The sequence below is a fragment of the Sylvia atricapilla genome, chromosome 1, assembly GCF_009819655.1.
Source record: "Sylvia atricapilla isolate bSylAtr1 chromosome 1, bSylAtr1.pri, whole genome shotgun sequence".
In the NCBI taxonomy this organism is placed as follows: domain Eukaryota; kingdom Metazoa; phylum Chordata; class Aves; order Passeriformes; family Sylviidae; genus Sylvia; species Sylvia atricapilla.
This window is the reverse complement of record NC_089140.1, coordinates 152,067,912-152,088,097: the sequence shown is the minus strand read 5'-3', so window position 1 is coordinate 152,088,097 and position 20,186 is coordinate 152,067,912. Positions and strand designations below refer to the sequence as shown.

The window sequence follows — 20,186 nt, the reverse complement described above, 5'->3', positions numbered from 1 at the left end:
TATTGAGGGGGTAGGAACTCAAACTTGCCCATCAGGAGAGGATCTGAGCCTTTTCCATGCCCTAATTAAGCTCTGCTTGCCTCCTGGCACCTGCACGGATGCAACTAGCAATGATTTGGGAACTGCTTTGAGGATGAAAAGATTTTTTTTCTGGGCATGACATCAGTGGTGGGAACATCTGGATGCTGAGCCGTGACTTTGGATAAGGGCCTGGAATGCCAGGACAAGGGGGAATGGCTTCCCACTCCCAGAGGACAGGGTTAGATGGGATACTGGGAAAGAATTCCTCCCTGGGAGGGGGTAAGGAACTGGAATGGAATTCACAGAGATGCTGTGGCTGCTCCATCCCTGGAGGCATCCAAGGCCAGACTGGACTGAACTTGGAGCAACCTGGGACAGTGTAAGGTGTCCCTGACCACAGCAGAGGGTTGGAATTTGATAGCCTTGCAGGTCCCTTCCAACACAAACCATTCCATGATTCCATATTCTCACCTCCCCAAACCAATTCAAAGTCCTCCAGCTCAGCACCTTCTGCTGATCTTTGCAACATTTTTGTCACACAGCTGAAGCCTCCTTTCATTCACAAACTCCAGTTTGAAATGAGCCACATCCCAAGCTCCGAAATCTCTTTGTGGGATGATTTTGGTGCAAAAGATGATGAAAATAAACGTGATTTTACATGATTACACCCCATTGGCATGAAGAAGGCCACACTGAGAGGACACAGTCCCATGAAGATCCCCCTGGTGCCACCCCAAATCCCTCTGGGATGGCTCCACGTGACAGTTCACAGATGACAACCTCCATGTGGGAATAAAAATCCATTTAATTTCCATAAACTCTGCAGCGATGAGACAAAGACCCAACAAGTAAAACCCCCCACCTGCCCATTGACACGGGGGCATGGCAGCACTGAGGAGTTAATTTAATTTCCCTCTTCCAATAATTCGGCTAAACACCCTAAAATTTCATCCAAATCAGGTGAGGAGCTGCTAAATTCCCATCAGATGTCCCCAATATTCCAATGTGGAGCTGGGAGCCTTCCCTGCTCCAACCTCAACTCACCCAGATGCATCCTCCAGCCCTGGCCACCCCAAAAACCCATTGGGGAACACCTCAACCCCATCCCTGGAGCCTCCAGCTCCTTGAGGATGCTCAGATGATGGTACCTGGTTCAGCAGGTCTCCATGGTCCAGGAGTTCCCAGCTGTGATGGGAATGATGGAGGTGAATCTCTCTCCTGAATGCCACCCAAGTGTTCCTTTCCCAATCCAGCGCCTGTCTTAAACCAGCCCTAAACCATCCTGTTTTTAACAGGATTCTGTTTTGGCAGTGGGAAGGGCATCACCGGCCTCTTCCAAGGTGGAATATTTCCCCTGCAGCACCTCAGGAACGGTCCCTATCCAGCTGGCTGTGCCCACCTCAGCCCTGCTCTGAGATTTGGGGATTTTTCAGTGTAACATTTCAGTGTCACATTTCAGGTTAACAGTGTAACATCCCCCATTATCTCAGAGATGCTGAGCAGGTCCTTCCCTCACCTCTTCTCCCCGTGGAATTGGGGAACCAGGCAATTTGGGATGGGGGGACGGGGACATTCACCCCCTTTCTGGCAGTGCCAGTGACCAGGGGCCACAAGGGACGTAAAAAATAGCACCTCCTAAATATATTTAGGTAAGGAACAACCCTGGAATTCGAGTTGTTGCACAAAAAAATCCCCTGAATTGTAACCCACAGGCATCTGGGCTTCCTGATTCCCAGGGAGTCACAGTCACAGAGGGGTGAGTGGCACCTCCACCGCCATCCCCCTGGGACAACCAGGGTGCTCCCAGCTCTGTGGCCAAAGAGGGGTGGTCGGTAGCCAAAAAAAGGGGGGGTTTCCACTGCCCTAGGATTGGGGGCTGTGGCCACGGCGCAGTCGCTGGGCCATGGAGATGAGGGAGCGGAGCTGCACCAGCTTCAGCGGCCCCACTTCCCGGGGATCCTGTCCCTCCAGCCAGCGCAGCGCCGTCTCCAGACCCTGGATGGCTTCCCGAGCCGTGGGCAGCAAAGGATCTCCTCCTTCCCCACCCCTTGTGCCACCAGCTGCTTCCTCATCCTCATCCTCATCCTCCTCCACCCCGGCGCCTTCCTCCTCGGCATCATCGTCCTCCTCCTCCGCACCCGGAGCCGCGTCATCCAAGTGCAACCAGTCGGACACTTCCTCGGGAGCCAAGCGCTTGAAGGCCAAGGCGGCCAGGTGGGTCAGGTCACTGAAGACTTTGCTGTCCCCTCCGCCTTCCTCCCCTCCTCCCGGGGTGTCACCGTGCTCTTCCTCGCCGGGCTGGGGCTCGAAGGCAGCACGCAGCCCCAGCAGCCAGCACTTCTCGATGGATCCGGGCGGGATGAGATCCCAGGAGAGGCCGGCCAGGTAGAGCATGTCCTTGAGGAGGAAGGACCGCACGAAATCCGTGGGACTGCCGGGGCCGCCGCAGGACACAGCCAAGCGCAGCAATTCCCGCTTGTAGAGCTGCTTGAAGGCCAACACCACCCCTTGCTCCAGCGGCGCCGGGATTCGGCCTCCTGCTCCAGCCACGCCGCTCCCAGAGGGACCCTTGGAGAGGAAGAGCGCTCGGATGGACCCATCCGGAGTCTGGAGCGGCGGGGAATCCTCAGCCCCCGATGATCCAGAGCGGGATGGAGCGGAGCTGAGCAGCAGCACGGCCTTCTGCTGCAGGCAGCTCCGCCGCAGGTACCGCTTGACCCCCGGCACAAAGTCCTCAAAGAACCAAGCCTGCAGAAGCGCCGGCGCCAGCCGGGCCTCGGGGCTGTAGCGGTAACAAGCCGGGAATTTCTCCTGGTTGTGATGCCGGAGGCTGGAGGGGTCGCGGAGACCCCCGACCACCAAAGGCTTGAGTTTGTGGGAACCGGTCAAGTTGGCGGCCAGCAGCACCGTGACGCGCTCGCCGCGGGCCGGACGCCTCGCAGCCATTCCAGCGCCAGGAAGAAGCTTCCAGAAGAGCCTGGTGATGTTGGCGTTGTAGATCTGTTCGTCCCCATAGCCGCCGGCATCGGGCAGGACCTCGGCTCGGGCGGCCGGAGCGCGCTCGGGCTCGGAGGAGAGGCCGCCTTCGCCGTAGATGCGTTGGCTGGAGATGCCGTGGCGCTTCTGCCAGCGCCAGAACCAGCCGTGGCTCGCCTTGAAGGTGCATTCAGGCCCGTAGATCTGCCGGGCGAAGGCTTCGGCCTGCGCCTGGATGAGAGGCCCGGAGAGCGGCACGCCGTGCTGGCGCAGGGCGAGGAACCAGGCGTAGACGGCGCGGTCGATCTCCTCCTCGTTGGCCAAGCGCATCTTCTTGCGCTGGGTGCCCACCTCACCGCCGAGCTGCTCCAGGAACCAGCGGAGCTTCGCCTCGTCCTTCAGCCACCCCCGGAGCGTGCCCCCCGGCACCCCGAAAGCCCGGCACACCGACGCCTGGCGCTCGCCCTTCTTCACCCTCTCGATGGCCTGGAGCTTGTCCTTGATGGAGTAGGCGCGGCGAAGCGACATCTTCACCGACACCCCCCCGGGGGATGCGCTGCTGCCTCCACCTCCTCCTCCTCCTCCTGCCCGCCGCCCTCCCGCCATTCCCCCGCCCTCCTCCGGCTCCCCCCCGGGCATGGAGCGACCCCCGCGTCCATGGGAATGGGGGGCGCGTTATAACCGGGGAGGAATGCGGGGATGGGGTGGGGGGGGCGCGGCGGCGCCTTTGTCTCCGCTCCGGTCCCCCGCATGCGCGCACCCCACCACAGGCACTAATTTGCGCCGCTCTCCCCCCCTTCTTCCTCGCCAAGTTGGAGTCTTCCTCTTATCTCCACCAGTGCCTTTGGGTTGTACCACTCTGCGGAAAGGGGGGAGCGGGCCACCCCGCTGTCCCCCCTTCTCACGTCGCTTTCCCCCTTGAGCTGTTCCACTTGGCTTTCACGGGAGGGAGAAAGAGGTGCGCGAAGGGAGACAACGCGCCGCACGCACAGCGCGGAGCCTGCTCCTCCCCGCAGCTCCCTCCGTAAAATACAGAAGATCATCCCGGGGGAGGCAGGGAAATACCGTGGAGGAAGCAGCGAGGTGGCGCATCCCCCTTTTCGCAGAGTGGTACAACCCACGGCCGCTAGAGGAGGCGCGAGGACGAATCCAACTTGGAAAGAAAAACGGGGGGGATGCGCATCCTAGTAGTTACGGGAGGGTGGTTCGCACATCCGACTCCCACCTCCCCGTGATGTTCCACATGTCCCTTTTATTGAGGGGGGGGACAGCCCCCGCGCTCCGCATGTGACACGTTGTCTCTCCACAGCGCACCCCCTGCGCCACCCCCCGGCGCGCCGCGTGTGGTACGCGCCTCCCCCATAACTCTCCGCGCGGCGCGCGCCGCCACCCTTTATCCCGGCGGCCGCCAAAGGGAGCAGTGGGGCCTTCAGGGGTCAACGCTGCCGGTGAGTCCTGGTTTCCAGCCCCTTGCAGCCCCTCGGAATCCTTATGCCTCCACTTAAGGTCCTTTGTCCCGCTCCCTGAGCCTCGGTAATGGGAGTTTCGGGGGTCTCCTGAGCGTCCTTTACCCTTCTAGGGCAGGAGTGAGGGGGTCCTCGTGATAGCTGGGGAGAAGGGGTTTCAGGGGCCCCGTCAGGGTGTGTAGGATTCCTTTATCGTCTCAGAATCCCCAAAAAGGAGGCTGTGGTCACCCCTTTTATTGTCTTAAGGATACTTTTCCTGTGGAAAGAGGGATTTGGGGGTCCTCTCGTAGGGAATGGGGCTCCTTCCCTCACAGTGGTGGGGAAGAGGGGAGTTTTGGGGGTCCTTCCTTGTATGTGGGGGTGTCTCGCCCTGTTAAAGCCACAGAAAAGGGAGTTTGGGAAGGTTCTCCCATTGTCTTTAGAGTCTGTTCCATTCCCCCAGAGTCCTGAGGGTGGGGATTTGGGGTACTCTTGGTTTTTTGGGATAACTTTTCCATGCTTAGAATCCCAGGGAATGCTCGGGTGACTCCCGCTTTCCCCATGGTTTTGGTCCCTTTTCTCCTTAGTAGGTCTGGAAAGGGGGTCATGAGAGTCCCTAAAAGTTCTGAAGGAAAGGATTTGGGGATGCTCTTGTTTCTTGGCATTACTTTCCCCACCTAAAATCCCAGGGAATACTGTGGTGACACTTCTCACTTCAGTGTTTTAGGTTCTTTTCCCCTTAAAAGTTTAGGGAAGGGGCATGTGGAAATCCCCTTCACATTCCCTGTGGGGCCTCTCTTCCCCTCACACCCCAAAAAAGAGGATGTGGGAGATCCTATAATTATCTGGGAGATCCCTTTCCCCTTTCCAGCACAGGGAAGGGGGGGATTTTAGGGTTCTCCCAGGATTTAGGAACTCTGTTACAGGTAAGGGGTGCATGGACCCATGCTGGGGGGGTCTTCCTAAACCTTCGTGGTTTTCCACAGATTGTGGGAACATATTCCCTCTTTTTTTTGAGAATATTCCAGGTGTATTAAAGCCTCACCTCTTCAAGTCTGGATTGGGCAGGGGGAAAAATGGATCCATGTCATTCCTGTCCTGCTGGGGAGGGGAATTTAGGGATCCCACACATCCCCAGCTGCTCCAGGTGCCTTGAGGATCTGCTCCTCCCCCCATTCCTGGGATTTTTTTGTCCAGTCACTTTTCTGCAAAGGGAAACTGGAGCTGCTGCTGTGTCCTGGCACAGAGCAGCCAATCCATCTCATATCCCAGCCCCTTTGGCTCCCTTTCCAAACTTATCCTGGAGCTGGGAAACCTGGAAAAACAGCTCTCGGTGCACCTGGGCTCTGCTTATCTCACCTGTCCCTCTTTCCTTGTGCTGTTCCCGAATTTCCATCACCTTGGTGGAGTTTGTCCTCTCCCTGTTTTTGTTGTTTGTTTTTTTTTTTAATCTCGATGCTCAGGAGGATGGGATCCATTTCCAAACTATTTTGGGAACGAGCAGAGCCTGCTATTGTGCTCCATGGGGTTTTTTTGAAGGATTACATCCCTGACTAAAACTTGCTGAGGCTGCCGCATCGGCGTTCCCAGAAATCCCCCATGGATTTGTCCTGTCGCATCCAGGTCACTGACGATTTGGAATTGATTTGGATCCTGATGATCACAGTCCTTAGGGAGGAGAAAGACAAAATTCCCTTTTCTGAGCTGCTTTGCTGTGATTCTTTCCTCTCCTTTTCCAGGTGTGTCCCGTTTCTCCCTGACCTTCAGGCAGGATTTTTCCTCACCTGAGCTGTTTATTCCAGACTCTTTTTTTCCTCTATTTCTCCTGAAGGTGACACATTTCCAGTCTTTCCCATCTGCTGATTTCCCATACCATGATTATCTCATTAGGAATTTTCAGCTTGGAGCAGAAAGTTGTGGTTTTTAGGTGATCAAAGATGGGAATTGTGGTGTTTTCTTGGAATGTGGAAATTTGTCTCATAGCAAAGATGTTGGTAAGGGTCTGACTTAGGGAAGAGCCAATTTTAGGGAATGAAACCAGCAGGAATTTGGGAAGAGGCAATTTTAGGGAATGAAACCAGCAGAAGAGCTAGTTTTAAATGAATAATATGCTAGATACAAGTGTTAATATTTTTATTTATTTTGATTTCCTGGATGGTTCTTTAACTCTCATCCTGAATTTCTGGGGTGTGACTTTTCCCAGTGGAGAACATTCCCAACACCACAGGATGGTTTTTAATCCTAAAACTTCATGTCTGAGGAGGCAAAAATGGCAATTGTGGATGGAAAATGTTAAAAGGTGATGGTTTGTGTGATTAAAATCCCTTTTTCCCAGGTTCTTCCAGGAGAACTGATGGACACAGAAGAGAAATGACATTTTTTTCCCAGTTTTTCCTTGTTTAGAAGCTTTATTTCCTTGGAAATTTGGGGTTTTTCAGGACTGAACATAAGGTTTGGCTGCTTGGTTTGAAAGCAAAAAGGTGCTGCAGAAACGTTTGGAATCACCCAAAAATTGGGATCCTGAGTTCCATCAACACATGGCAGGTTGGGAATTTTCAGGCTGCTGGATGGGAAAATCCTTTTGGATAACATCACAATAATGTTCCTCTCATTGTTATTAAAATGAAAATAAACTCATTTTCTGTGGTGTTGATTCACAAACTTCGTGGAGTTCTGGAAAGTTCATCGGCTTTAGACTTCAGTAAATATGGTAATTAATTAATTAATCCATTAATTATTGAGTAAATGATTTGCCCGAGGAGCTGCTGCATCCATAGAAATTGGAACTTTTCTCTAATTTTATCCTGTTTTTTTTAATGCTGTCGTAGGAGGAAAAAAAAGTAAGTACTTTCTAATTGTTCTGTGTTTTTTTTGGGAATTCTGGAAAATCTGGGAATGTCAGAACTCATGGGATATTTATTAGACAAATTACTGCAGAGTTTTCTTGGAAATAATTATTTTTAAAGAGTTTTAAAAATCAGTTTCGGCTCTGTCAGTTGGAGGGAATCTCCTGGGAGTTCCTCATTATGGAATTCTTATGGAATTCCTACTGCATAATTCACCTCATCCATGAGGTCTGCAATTCCAGGGCTTGGAGCTGTTTAAAAACTGGAGCAAAATCACTTTTTAAAGTACATTAAATAATGGGGGGAAAGTAATATAAATTTAATTTTAAAAAACTCGAAGTTTAAATTTAGTTAAAAAAAAATTAGAGATTTTTTTCCTGCAAAATCCCAGAAATTTTTAATTATTTTACTTTTTTTTTTTTTTAAACCTATGATAAATTTATTTCTATGTAATGGTCCTAACAAGAATTTATTGCTCCATAAAATAACAAAGAGAAAAACCAAATAAATTCAAAATTTCAAAATAACCTTTAATTTTGACTTTTTTCTTTAAATTCTGAATTGAAAACTCAATTTTTAAGCATTTTTAGCTAAATCAAAGGTTCCCAACTCCAGGAAAAAACGGGAAAATCTCCTTCTGCCGTTCCTAATAATTTGTCCAATAGGAATCTAATTAATATTTTAAACTATATAAATTTAAAGGTGTAAAGGCAAAATTTTAAACTAAATTTAAAATCTAAATTAAAATTTAAAATTAAGCCTTGGACTTTAGGCTTCCAAGATCTTCTAGGAATTCTTGGAATTACAAACCTTTGAGAGATCTTCATCTATCTGGGAATTTTATTTGGCAGCCTGCCAGAGCTAAATTTTTATTAATTAATTATTGAATTGACCACAATATTTCCAGCTCCTGGACAAGTTTAATTTGCCAATAACTTGAATTTTATCCCAAAATTAAATCCCAGTGTTTCAGTAGCTGCCTTTTATTAGGAAAACCCAACCGAGGAATAAACAACTTCCAAAAACTCAAAAATCAGAGCCAGTTTTCCCAAAATTTTGCCCATTTGGGTATAAATAACAAACAATTAATGACTAATCCACTAACTTGGAATAATATCCCTTAATTCCCAAGGATTTGAACAAAATCCTGTGGGTTTTTTCCTTGCCTGTTGCCTTAAAAATTTGGAATGCTGGGGGGAATTCCTGGCAAGAATATTTTAGGAGAAATGCAGTTTCGGCCGTGCTGAATTCCTAAAAGTTCAGACTTAATCCCAGAAGGGAGAAATAAACGGAATATTTGTGCTTTTTCCCGGGAATGTTAACGGATTTAAAAAGAAAAAAATTTAAAAATCTCCATGCATGCCCTTGCTTTCCTCTGCTGCCACTACATTTGTTGTGCTTATTCTCTCCCTGCTGCCCGTTGTTGGTTTTTGTTTTTTTTCGGGAAGATGAGGACGCGGAAGAATCCCTGCTCCGTGGACAAAGTTTGGCTGGAAAAAAACCGGAACGACGACGACGAAACCGAGCGGGAAGCGCCGGAGCGGGAAGCGCCGGAACCCGAGGCCATCAACGGGATCTGCCACGAGGATTCCATCGAGGGGGAATTCAAGGGGGACCTGAAAAAACCCAGGAATGGCAAAAAGCAGAGGAAACGGAAGCGCTCCCCGAAACCCAAAGCCGCGGATTCCAAGCTGGAGGCGATCCTGGCGGGAATGTCGGCGGAGCGCGAGTGGTTCGACAAGCCGTTGTATGACCGTGCTGAGAGCGCCTACAGGAAAAAGTTAGCGGGTTCCCAGAGTTGGGAATCGCCTGAGACTGGAAAAACGGCTCAGGAATCTCCTGCCGTGGCCAGGTCGAAACCCAGCCAAGATATTCCCAAGGCGAGGATGCTCCCGGCGTGTTCCCACGGGAACCTGGCCGCCTGTCACCACGTCGTCCAAGGGGTTTGGATCAACAAGTTTGACTTCGATAAGGCCGAGAGGGCGTTCATGGAGAAATCCCAGTTTTCCCTTCCTCCCGACGTCCTGGCCATCCCATCCGCGTGGCCGGATTCCAGGCTGGGAACGCCGGATGAGGGCTACGGCACGGCCTTGCCCACTCCTGCCACGCCAGGCTTGGCTCCCGGCATTCCCAACTCTCCCCTGGCCTCCCTTCCCAGTTTGCCCAGCTCCGACCAGCAGACGGTCAACGGGAAGCCGCAGATTTCCAACTGGGAAGTTCTGGCCTCCGAGGTGTGGCTGGAGAAGCCTCTCTATGATGATGCTGAGAAGAATTTTTATGAGAAGATGTTGGACGGGCACCCCTCGGATAAAACCCAACGGAGGCAACCTGGCTGCCCTGAAACCTCCAAGGACCACAACCTCGGGAAGCAAACAGGAGTTGCCTCCACCAACCCTCATCTTCCCGACGTTCCCAAGGAAAATCCCACCTGCTTTTTCCTGCACAAGGACAGCGAATCCGTGTGGCTGAATAAGGTGACCTACGACAGGGCCGAATCCCGGTATTTCGCCCTGGAAGCAGCCAGAGCAGCAGAGAAAACAGAGATTCAGGAATCTGCTGCAGGAAATCCCTCCCATCCAGCTGCTCCAAGCGTTCCTGCACCAGAAATGAAGTAGGAGAAGTTTGTTTTGGGGGTAACGCCCGTGCAAAAGAAGCGGCCGGGTCGGGATTGATCCAAAAAGAATTTGCATGTGGAGAAGACTTGGGTGGCCCTGGAGGTTATCCTGATGGGCAGAGAGCAGTGGGGAAAATCCTTCAAGGAATTCCCTTTCCCCTGAGGAATTCTGGTGGATAAAGGCTGTGTTTGTGTGAAAAACTAGAGGTTGAATGTTTAAAGGCAGGGCTGGGAAGTGAGCTCGGTATCCCCCTTTTTGCATGGATACAGCATCATCCTCCTTTCCATCCTCTCATTCCATGTAAAAATCAGCATCATAACTGGGATCCAGCTTGAAGAAGGTTTGGAAATGACTGGAATACAATTTAGGGATTCACTCTGGTTGGGAGCATGTTCTGTAGTTTGGATTTTTTTGAGGGAATTTATATTCAGTCTGGTAATTTTTGGAATGCCCTTGGATCTTCTCCAAAGGCAGAGCTAAGGTACAGATGGATATTCCTGGGAAAAAAAGACTCTTGGAGTATCTGTCCTTATTTCTGACACTTCTGATCCATGAGTTTTGTTGGAATTTGTTGGAAAGCCTTTCGGATCTTTGTGTGAAGGGGTTTAGGGCTTAAATACCTTTCACCTGGTCCTGTTCGGGATCATTTCCTCTTTAGTCAGAACTGGATATTTGGGAAAATCCACGTCTCTGTAAAAATGTGGGATAAATTTGTATTTTGGTTTTTCTGCGAATGATCCTGGTTGGAATTCCAGCAGGTCCTGGAGATCTGGCTATGGAGAGTGGTTTTGCTGCAGCTCCTGTGTCTGGTGGCCTCTGGTCTCTTCCAAGTGGGTAGATAAGGAGAGATTTGACTTCAGGAAAATCGGTTTTTGGCTTCTGTGGAAGTGTTTTATGGAAAACTGGGATTTGGGATGACAAGGAGAGGCTTTGTGGAGCCTGCTCCAGTTGTGATTTTTCTTCTGCTGCTCTCCACCTCCTCAAACTTCTGCTGGCTCTGTCCCTGTCCCTTGCTGGAATTCAGGGCACTTCCTCTTTTCCTCCTTTTCAAGGGGCTCTTGTTTCCCTTCAAATTAAGAATTTAACCCACCTTCGGAAGCTGCTTCCTAAAAACCCCCATTTCCCATCAGGATTCGGGGTATCTTATGCTGTTTTTCCATGTAGTGCCAGCGCTGTCTCTTTCAAGTGTTGCTGATTTTTCTCAAAGATTTCCCAGAGAACTTGTGGATGCCCCATCCCTGGAATTATCCAGGGAAAACTTGGATGAGGCTTGGAGCAACCTGGGGTAGTGGAAGGTGTCCCATGGCAGGGGGTCGAAACTAAATGGTCTTATGTTTTTTCCCAACCCAATCCATTCCATTCCATGATTTCTATTCCCTTTTTTATTCTCCTACACCAGACATTTCCCTTAGCATGAACTAGAAAATCCTGGGGTTTTTTGGGGTTTATTTTGTGGAATAAAGTCTGGATCAGCTGATTCATCCCATCCCCATTCCACGCCCAGGTCAGGCAGGTGGGTGATTAATCCGCCCTGCTTTTTTAAGAGGATCCTGGATACTTTAATCCGCAGCCAAGCCGAGCTGCAGGCACAGAAACCTCTCCTGAGGAGCTGTTAACCTTCGGCCCTTGTGGGAATTCACTCTTTGTGGCTCTTTTCCCCCTCCTTTTCCCAGGAAAATGGCTGTGGATTATTTCCTGCACGACAAGGTCTGGTTCGAGAAGTACAAGTACGACGACGCCGAGCGAAGGTTCTACGAGCAGATGAACGGCCCCATGGGTGGCCCCTCCCGCCAGCAGGTAATTCCCAACCCCAGGAATTCCAGAGTAAGTCAAAGGACACGATCCACCTGGGGTTTTGTGGGATTTCTGCTCTTGGTGCTGTTTTTTTTCCCGCCCAGATCTCCCTGGAGTTCTCTAAACTGTTTACGGCCCATTTTGTTGGGTTTTTTTTTTTTCTTCCTCCGTTTTCTGTGGAATCTGGAGGGTTTGATCCTAAGGAACTGGGAGATCAGCTGAACCAGTCCCAGCTTCCAGCAGTTATCCTTAATTTTTCCAGGCTGCTGGGATATGTGGGGGCACAGTTTGAGCTGGAAATCCCCCAAAATCCCCAACTTTATTGGCAAAGAGCATCCCTGTCCCTGAAAATGCTGCTTTCCTTCCATTTTGGAGCAGACCTTTGGGATATTCCAAAGGAATACAAAAGTAAAGTTTGAACAGAGGCACCACAGCTCCAAAGATATTTTTTTTGAGGGGGTGGATGTTTTTTATTCCTCTCTTTGTACTCCTGGAAATATTCCAGGTATTCCAGTGGAAGACTCCGTTCGTGGTACCGGTGAGTTGGGGAGGGGAGGATGGAAGGGGAAGCACGATCCTGCTGAGCTGAAATGTTTCCAGCTTCAAAATTATTCCTGTTGCAAGGTTCAGAGCTTTCCTAACCTCTTCCTGCTCCTAACTGCTTGTGCCTTTGGAATGCTGAGTGTTCAGTGCCACTTTCCAAGCATTTACAGGGAAGCTTTTTGCTGAAATTATAATTTCTAGGCACGTTCCAGCTATTCCTGCTGCCCATCCTGGCTTAGGTGCTGGCACAGCACCTGGGAGATGGGGAATAAAAAAAATTGGGAGCTCTGGATGAGCGCTGGAAGTAAGGTTTTGGAGTGAAAACCTCTTGGAACAGTTCAACTATTTTAAGGCACATCAGGAGCTTCCAGTGAAGGAGTTTGGCCTGGGAGAGGTGGTTTGAAGGATGTTTGGAGATCCTGCAGGAATTTATCAGCCACTTCCCCTATGGAAAAAATATCCTTAAAACCTCCTTGGAAGCAGCAGGAAGTGGGGCCCACCTGGATGTATCCAGGCTGTTTCTCCTTTATTTTCTGTTTAAATCAGGATTTGGGGGAAATTTCACATCTCAGATCTTGCTGGTGGGTGTTGCAGTCTGGGAAAGGCAAGGAGTGAACAGATCATGGAATATCCAGGGAGGGAATCTTGAAATCCAGGCTAAGGCATGGCAGCAGGAGCATAGGGACAAAAAAATCCTGGTTTTTCTGAGTCTCACCTGTCTGGATAGAGCAGAGTCAGGGTTGTCACTTCCTGCCTGAACTGAATATTACGGAAAAATCCTGCCTGAGGCCGAGTTTTTAAGGAGTTCTGGAGTCACTCCAACCCTCTGGCAGCTTCCCAAACTTTTCAGGGTAATCATAGGGAATTTAAAAGCTCTTTGACTGGATGATCCTTCTGGACAAATGACCAGGGATCACCCGATTTAGCCCAAATCCTTACGGCAAAAATCGCTGAATCATGGAAAGGACAATTCCCAATTTTCCCAATCCCCTCGCTCTTCCTTCCTTTCATTGGTTTCTTTTTTTTTTTTTTTTTTTTTTTTTTTTTTTTTTTTTTTGTTGGTTATTTTTTTGAACTTCCCTGATGAATTTTTTTTTTCCTCCCCGTGTTTTAATATTTTTTCTTTTTAAAAAGAAACTCTTGGTTCTTTCTGCGCTGTTTGCAGGAGAACGGAGCCAGCACGATCCTCCGCGACATTGCCAGAGCCAGGGAGAATATCCAGAAATCGCTGGCCGGAGTGAGTACCCAAGCTCTCACCAGCTGGCTGCCTGCATCCCATTTTTTTTTAATGATGATTATTATTATTTTTATGGAATTCTAATCCCTCAGATCATTTGGCTTTCTTGGTTGGAAGTTAGAGGAGAAGACCAAGGTGTGCAGCGCCGTGTGCCACCAGCTCCATCCCCATCCCCGTGCTCTGCTCACCCTCAGTGCTGCCAAAACTGCATTTGGGTTAAAAAGAATTCCCTGAATTGGGCTTTTCTTTATCTTTTTTTATTTTTTTTTTCCCTTTTTTCCTGGTAGGATGTTCCCATGGGTTTTAACTAACAGGTTCCGCCTTGCTGAGTGTGTGGCTCCTTTTTGGGATACACTGGGCTGCCACCTTCTCTTCCCTGTTTTGCTTCCAGTTGAGGGGATGTGCAAAAAAAAAAACCAAAAAGGAGTGAATGGATCATGGGATTTCCAGTGGAAATTTAAAAAAAGAAATTCCATGGAATTTTCCCCCCAAAAAAAGAAAAAAAAAAAGGTGTTTTCCATATGCTGCATCCAGGGAATTCAGCTTGACTACAAGCTCCCAAGGCTGGAGCATCCTGGAGGAGCTCAGGAATGTACTTTGTGGAGGTGTTTTTCTGCTGAGTGCAGACAAGAGCATTAAAAAAAAAACCCCTTCATTTTTGTAAAAGGAAGTTAAAATACTAATGAGTGGTTTCATGGGAAAGGAAAATCCATGGAATACAGTCCAGGTGTCTTGATTTCCTGCCTCTGCAGTGGGACTCCCAAAGGAATCCATCCATTATTTGGCCTCATAAATCCCTCTTGGAATGTTTAGCACCCTCAGTTTTTATCTTTGATCAGTCCAGTATCAGGGGACAACAAGGAATTCTCCCTTTCCCAAGGGGAATATTCCATATTCCTCCTTAGACCAGCAGAAAGGAGCCAGACATTTGGGATGAATATAAGGAATCAGGATTTCAGCCAACAGCTTAAGGAAAAATTTTCCTGAACTGGCTCATTTTATTTAAAAAAAACATGGATAAAGGAGGCTCCCAACCCAAACAGGGTCAGAAATTCCTTTGGGAAGAACTTTTGGAATTGGGCAAGGGGCAGGGAATCCAAACCCAAATCACCTGGAAGTGCTCTTCACGCTCATCTTCCAGAGTATTTTGCCAAAGATGAGGAATTTCTTTCCTGACTCCTGTTAAAGAGCTTTTTTGGGAGAGAATCTTAGAACTTTGGATCATTCAGGTGCTGTAACAGGGAACTGGTAAAGCAAGAGCCCAAGCCAGGACAGGAATTTTGGGATATAAATTGTTTGGAGATGATTTTGAGGATTAGTGCTGGATGTAAAAATTCCTCTGCTAGATAATTTTTTGTTCCTGGGAAAGGTTTTGGATCTTCCACGTGGCTGAAAAAAAGTTGAAATATCCCTCAAGGATCATCATTAATCTTGGATAGCCAGGCTGGACTTTAGAAAATTCCTAAACTTCTTCCTTGCATTCCCAAACCCCAGATTTGCCCTGTGTGATCCAGAGAAAAGTCAGAAGAGCAAAAATCCCAGGATTTTTGTCTTTCCTTCTTCCAGTTACTGTCAGGGGGTCATAGGATGTGGCAAGGGAAGAGTTGGCTGTGAAAAGATGGAAAAATGGGAGTTTCCCTTTTGGCTGGGAATTTCAGGCTGGGATTGTGTCAAAACGTAGGAATGAGCACTTGGAATATGATGAGAGTTCTGGAGTTCCTTGATTATGAGAAAAAGCAGGAAGTAGAGCAGGAAATCCCACCTGAACACAAGAAAAATTTTATTGTCTCTGATATTTAAATATATTTTCAGGAAACAAACTTCAGGGAATAACAGATGTTTATATCCCAGGTTGTTCAAGCTGAAGTCCTGTTTTGTACTCTTGATAATTCCCAGGGATTTGATTTGTTTGGATAATAAAATTTATGCACAATTCCAGCTTTTCCAAGCAGTTTAGCTGTCCAAAGTATTTGAGATAGGCTGCAGCTTTAAGGTGGGTTCAGCACAAAAATAATGGCTTAAAAATGAGGGGGTTTATACAAGAGTGCAGAGGAAGGGAGGGAAGTGATGCTGTGGAACTCCCCACCTTTGGAATTTCGAATCCCTGATTCACTGATGCTTGTGTGGAGTTGGAAGAGGGAATTGGTTTTGTTTGCTGTAATAGAGTGTGGTGTCCACATTCCCAAAGCTTGGAGCATCCTGACGGAAGATCCCACAGTCTCATAATGGCAATTTTTCCGTAATTTTTGAGGATTTGGGACGTGGTTGTGCCTCTTGCATTATCTTACGGGTTCCAGTTAAGATCTCTTGATTGCTTCAGCTTGGAACAGCAAGGTATCCCTTGCTCTTCCCATGCTCTTCCCTTTTTTTATTTTGAGGGATTATTGACAGGGAAGAGAAATCTCCTCTCCGTGTGCTGGCACTGCTGGGGCACCTCCAGTCCTGGGATCAGTTTTAGGCCCTCAGGACAAGGAGGACATTGAGGAGCTGGAGTGTTTCCAGGGAAGGGAATGGATTGGGAAAGGTCTGGAGCAGCAGTGGGAGCTTAAAGGGCTGGGGGAAAAAAAAGAGATGAGGGTCAGGGGGAACCTTCTCACTTCCACAAATCCCTGACAGGATTCCCAAGTGGGAATCAGGATCTGCTCCCAGGGAATGAGGGGAAGGGATGAGAGGAAACCACCAGAGGGGAAATTTAGCTGGAATATTAGGGAAATTCCTCATGGAAAAGGCTGTCCAGTCCTGGCACAGAGGTGGACTCCCCATCCCTGAAGGGATATAACATCCCTGTGGATGTGGCACTTAGGGACATGCTCAGTGGTGGCCTTGGGGGGACTGTTGGACTCCATGGGCTCAGAGGGATTTCCCCACCTCCGTAATTCCATGATTTCCATCCTTGGAGCATCAGGGCTGGCATGGTGTGATGAGCCCACAGCGCTGCATGAGCTCCCTGCAAACACAAATATTCATGAAGATCCCAGAATTCCTGGGGATTTGTTTGTTGGTGTGCAGTGCAAGGCTGTTTCCCACCACTCCAAAACTTCCCCCTGCATGCAGCTCTTCCCTGTGCTCGAGTTCCCTCTGGAATGGCGAAACCTTTTCCCATCTTCCCAACCTTTTTCCCACCCTGCAGCAGAAGACACCTGCTCGGAGCAAGGAAGCTCCTTGTGCCCGTCCCAAGAAACAGTCAGGACGCTCCACTGTAAGTGAGCCGTGCATGGATGGAGCCTGTGGAAAAACGGGAGAGGAGGATTTGGTGGGACGAGGATGGAGCAAGTTCTCCTTCCTCAGGGTTTGTCCTTTGGCACTGGGATAAACCTGGATAACGGGATCTGCCGACAGCAGGGAGTTGTCCCAGCTGCGTGTCCAGGGATCTGCACTCACCTTCCCGAGCCTGAATCCACAGCTGAGGTGTTGGAAATGGAATTTTTTCCTGCTCCTTTGGTATTTCCCAGCCTCATCCTTCCCCCAGCTTGAACAGGGCTTGGAGCAGCCTGTGACAGTGGAACGTGTTGGCCTGGATGATCCTTAAAATCCCTTCCAACCCAAACCATTCCATGATTCAGACCTTTCCTTGTGCCTCATAATCTTCATCTTATTGCTGCTTTTCCCTCTTTCCATCTTACGTGACTGCTGAGATTCCACACTGGAATGAAAGAGGATAAATTGTTCTCTCTTCTTTTCATTTAGAAATGACAACTCAAGGGCAAATCCTGTTATTTTCTTTCCCTTTGCTGCCTGGAATTGATGGATAAGGAACCTCCTTAACATTTAAAAAAAAAAACAAACCATAAAGCACTTTTTTTTTTTCCCTGTCAAAAAAATCCATTGTAAGCCAGAGCTGGAATAATTATTCCCTCAGGATGTGTTAAAGCAAATTGAAATTGTTAGGAGAGGAATTAAAGGCTGGCTTGGGGAAGGTGGGAGTGTAGAATTCCTGGGATCTTTCCAGCTTTCACAGTGTTACCTTAGGCAGGTCATTCCTGTCCCTCAGTGGGTTGGGAGAGGAGACCAAGGGTCTCCAAGATTTTCAAGGGGCTTGGTGTGAAATTTTTACATACATTTTTACATAAATTTGGTGTGGTTTTGGTGGCATTTTGGGATCTGAGAGTGGGAAAAGTGGATTTTATCCTTTGCTCCTTGGTGCCAGCTGAAATTCCTCGGGATTTAGTCCATGCTTCATTTTATAGAGCTGCTCCATTAGTTTCTATGCTAATTTAGAGAAAATATCCTTGGCTTTAGTTCAGCTCCTGAACTTACTCCCTCCCTGAAGACATGACTCTGCTTTGCTTCATGGATTTTTAGGGAGGAGGGGAAACAACTCAATTTCATCCCTGTTTTCCTCTTTGCAGAGTGCAAGCACAACCTCCTCTGGACCTGCTGGTGACCAAAATGAGCTCCTGTCCCGAATTTCCCACCTGGAAGTGGAAAACCAGAACCTCCGCAGTGGTGAGTGGGAGAATTCCTTGTCCTGGCTGGAGACCTGGCATGCAACTGGGAATTTAAAGCCACTTTTCCCTCCTTTTCCCAGTTGTTGCAGACCTCCAGAAGGCCATTTTCAAGCTGGAAAGCCGCCTGAATGCTCTGGAGAAATCCTCAACTTCCCACCAGCCCTCGGCTGTTCCTCCAACCCAGGTGAGCCTTGGAAGAAAGCTGGAATTTTTCTCTAGGAATTATAACCAAAGATCCCTGTGGACAAACTTCCTGTTTTGATAAATCCCACGTGGAGGATAAATCCATATTATATATATATTGATAAATCCATATAAATCCAGCGTGGAGGACTGCTCAGTGTCCCGAGCAGTGGAGATTCCCATTCCTGACCTTCTTTGTGGCTGCTCTGCTCCAACTCCAGGTTAACCTTTTCCCTCTTTTTCCCTAAAAAACCCCTCGGATCTGCTGAAGAAAGTGGAACCATTCAGTGTTCCCTCCAAAAAAGTGGAGCTCCCGGCCAAGAAAGCTGAGCCAGCTGCTGCTGAGGAGGATGAGGACGATGACATCGACCTTTTTGGGAGTGATGATGAGGAGGAAGACCAGGAAGCTGCCAAAGTCCGGGAAGAGCGGCTCCGGCAGTACGCGGAGAAGAAAGCCAAGAAGCCGGGACTCATCGCCAAGTCTTCCATCCTGCTGGATGTGAAGCCTGTGAGTGGCTTTTTGGGATTTGGGAGCCCTGGGGGTGAGGCTGGGAAATCCCCTCTCATCCGAGTGTGGATGGTGGTGGCATCTGTGGAATTCCAAACCTCAGAGCGAGGTGGGATTTGTTGGCACAGAAGCCTGGAATGGGTTTGGATGGATGGGACTTTAAATCCCATCTCATTCCATAAGCAGGGGCACTTTCCACTATCCCGGGTTGCTCCAACCTGGCCTTGGACACTTCTGGGGATGGGCAGCCACAGCTTCTCTGGGAATTCCATTCCAGGGCCTCACCAGCCTTCCAGGAAGGAATTTCTTCCCAATATCCCATCTAATCTCACCCTATTCCAGTTTAAAGCCGTTCTCCCTTGCCCTGTCACTCCATCCTTCTCCAAAGTCCCTCTCCAGCTCCCTTGGATCTCCTTGAGGCAACTGGAAGGGGCTCCAAGATCTTCTGGAGCCTTCTCCAGCCAAGAAAGGGCACTTCGGATCAGCTGTGACATTCCCAGAGGTGTCACCTAGATACCCCTTGGAGCTGCTGCTGATCCCCAAGAAAACACTAAATCCTCCCAATTCCCACTTTTCCAGTGGGACGACGAGACCGACATGGCCAAGATGGAGGAGTGCGTCCGCTCCATCCACATGGACGGGTTGGTGTGGGGAGCCTCCAAACTGGTCCCAGTTGGATATGGCATCAAGAAACTCCAAATCCAGTGCGTGGTGGAGGATGAGAAAGTCGGGACAGACATCCTGGAAGAGGAGATCACCAAGTTTGAGGACTACGTAAGTCTTGGAATGGGATGTGGGGAGGGCCTGGAACCCGTGGGAGAGGGGTTAACTCAGGTGTGTTTTCCTGGGAACACCCGGATGACTCCAGCTTTTGTCCCCTTCCAGGTGCAGAGCGTGGACATTGCTGCATTTAACAAGATTTAGAAGGAAAAATTGTATCCTCGTCCTCTGAACCCGGAACTAATAAAGAAACATTGGGAGTGCACCATGGGTCATGGGTTTTTCCCTCGGGTGCAGCTTCTCCAGAGGGATTTGGTGGGAGATTTTTGGGATATTTGAGCAACCTGGGTCAGTGGAAGGTGTCCCTGCCCATTGCAGGGGATTGGGATGAGAGATATTTAAAGTCTCTTCCGACCTAAACCATTCCATGATTTCCCTGTCTATCATGGAAGGAAAAATCTTAAGACATGCACCTGAATTTTGGGGCTGGAATGAAGGTCTCAGGGTGTTTCCAGTCACCTTTCCCAAAGTTTAGAGACCCCAGTCATTCCTTACAAAAAAAAAAAAAAAAGAATAATAACCAGGAATCATACAGGAATTGCTGGTTTGGGATGGATTTCATCCCTCTCTTCCCACTGACTCCCTTGCCCAGGTCACTTTAGTTGAGCGTGGCCTGATGAGGGGACAGGTGACATTCCTGACTTTGGGAACACGTGGCCTGTCCCAGTGCCAGAGTCCAAGGTCTGGGATCACCAAGGGACCCGGGAAGCTCCATGGGATTGTGCTGCGAGGCTGTCCCTTGTCCTGGTGGGGCCAGTCACTCGATATGTGACACGTGTCACTCGCAGGG

The 20,186-nt window shown here is 49.0% G+C and overlaps 2 protein-coding genes across 6 annotated transcripts; one reads left to right on the top strand and one right to left on the bottom strand.

Annotated features, from left to right (window-relative positions):
* Nucleotides 1-747: 747 nt before the first annotated feature.
* Nucleotides 748-4,126, bottom strand: TIGD5 (tigger transposable element derived 5). Its single transcript, XM_066337062.1, has one exon. It carries the CDS (start codon nucleotides 3,634-3,636, stop codon nucleotides 1,885-1,887), a length of 1,752 nt encoding a protein of 583 aa, XP_066193159.1. The 5' UTR covers nucleotides 3,637-4,126; the 3' UTR covers nucleotides 748-1,884.
* Nucleotides 4,127-8,721: 4,595 nt separating this feature from the next.
* EEF1D (eukaryotic translation elongation factor 1 delta) lies at nucleotides 8,722-19,601 on the top strand. 5 transcript variants are annotated; one of them, XM_066337021.1, is made up of 9 exons: nucleotides 8,722-9,899; nucleotides 11,577-11,700; nucleotides 13,406-13,477; nucleotides 16,611-16,676; nucleotides 17,827-17,923; nucleotides 18,006-18,109; nucleotides 18,380-18,616; nucleotides 19,196-19,390; nucleotides 19,502-19,601. In XM_066337021.1, the coding sequence occupies exons 1-9, from the start codon at nucleotides 8,737-8,739 to the stop codon at nucleotides 19,538-19,540; spliced, it is 2,097 nt and encodes a 698-aa protein (XP_066193118.1). In that variant the 5' UTR covers nucleotides 8,722-8,736; the 3' UTR covers nucleotides 19,541-19,601. The 5 variants fall into 5 exon arrangements, with proteins under 5 accessions (XP_066193118.1, XP_066193129.1, XP_066193121.1 ...); XM_066337040.1 differs by having other exon boundaries at nucleotides 8,737-9,899; nucleotides 16,608-16,676; XM_066337032.1 differs by lacking the exon at nucleotides 13,406-13,477 and having other exon boundaries at nucleotides 16,608-16,676.
* Nucleotides 19,602-20,186: the final 585 nt, after the last annotated feature.

Excerpts from the sequence above, each read along its gene's own strand:
- TIGD5 (XM_066337062.1), bottom strand. The coding sequence starts at position 3,636 with ATGCCCGGGGGGGAGCCGGAGGAGGGCGGGGGAATGGCGGGAGGGCGG.
- EEF1D (XM_066337040.1), top strand. The coding sequence starts at position 8,737 with ATGAGGACGCGGAAGAATCCCTGCTCCGTGGACAAAGTTTGGCTGGAA. Across the intron at positions 13,478-16,607 it reads TCCAGAAATCGCTGGCCGGA|CAGAAGACACCTGCTCGGAG; the intron begins GTGAGTACCCAA and ends CCCACCCTGCAG. Across the intron at positions 18,110-18,379 it reads CGGCTGTTCCTCCAACCCAG|AAAGTGGAACCATTCAGTGT; the intron begins GTGAGCCTTGGA and ends GATCTGCTGAAG.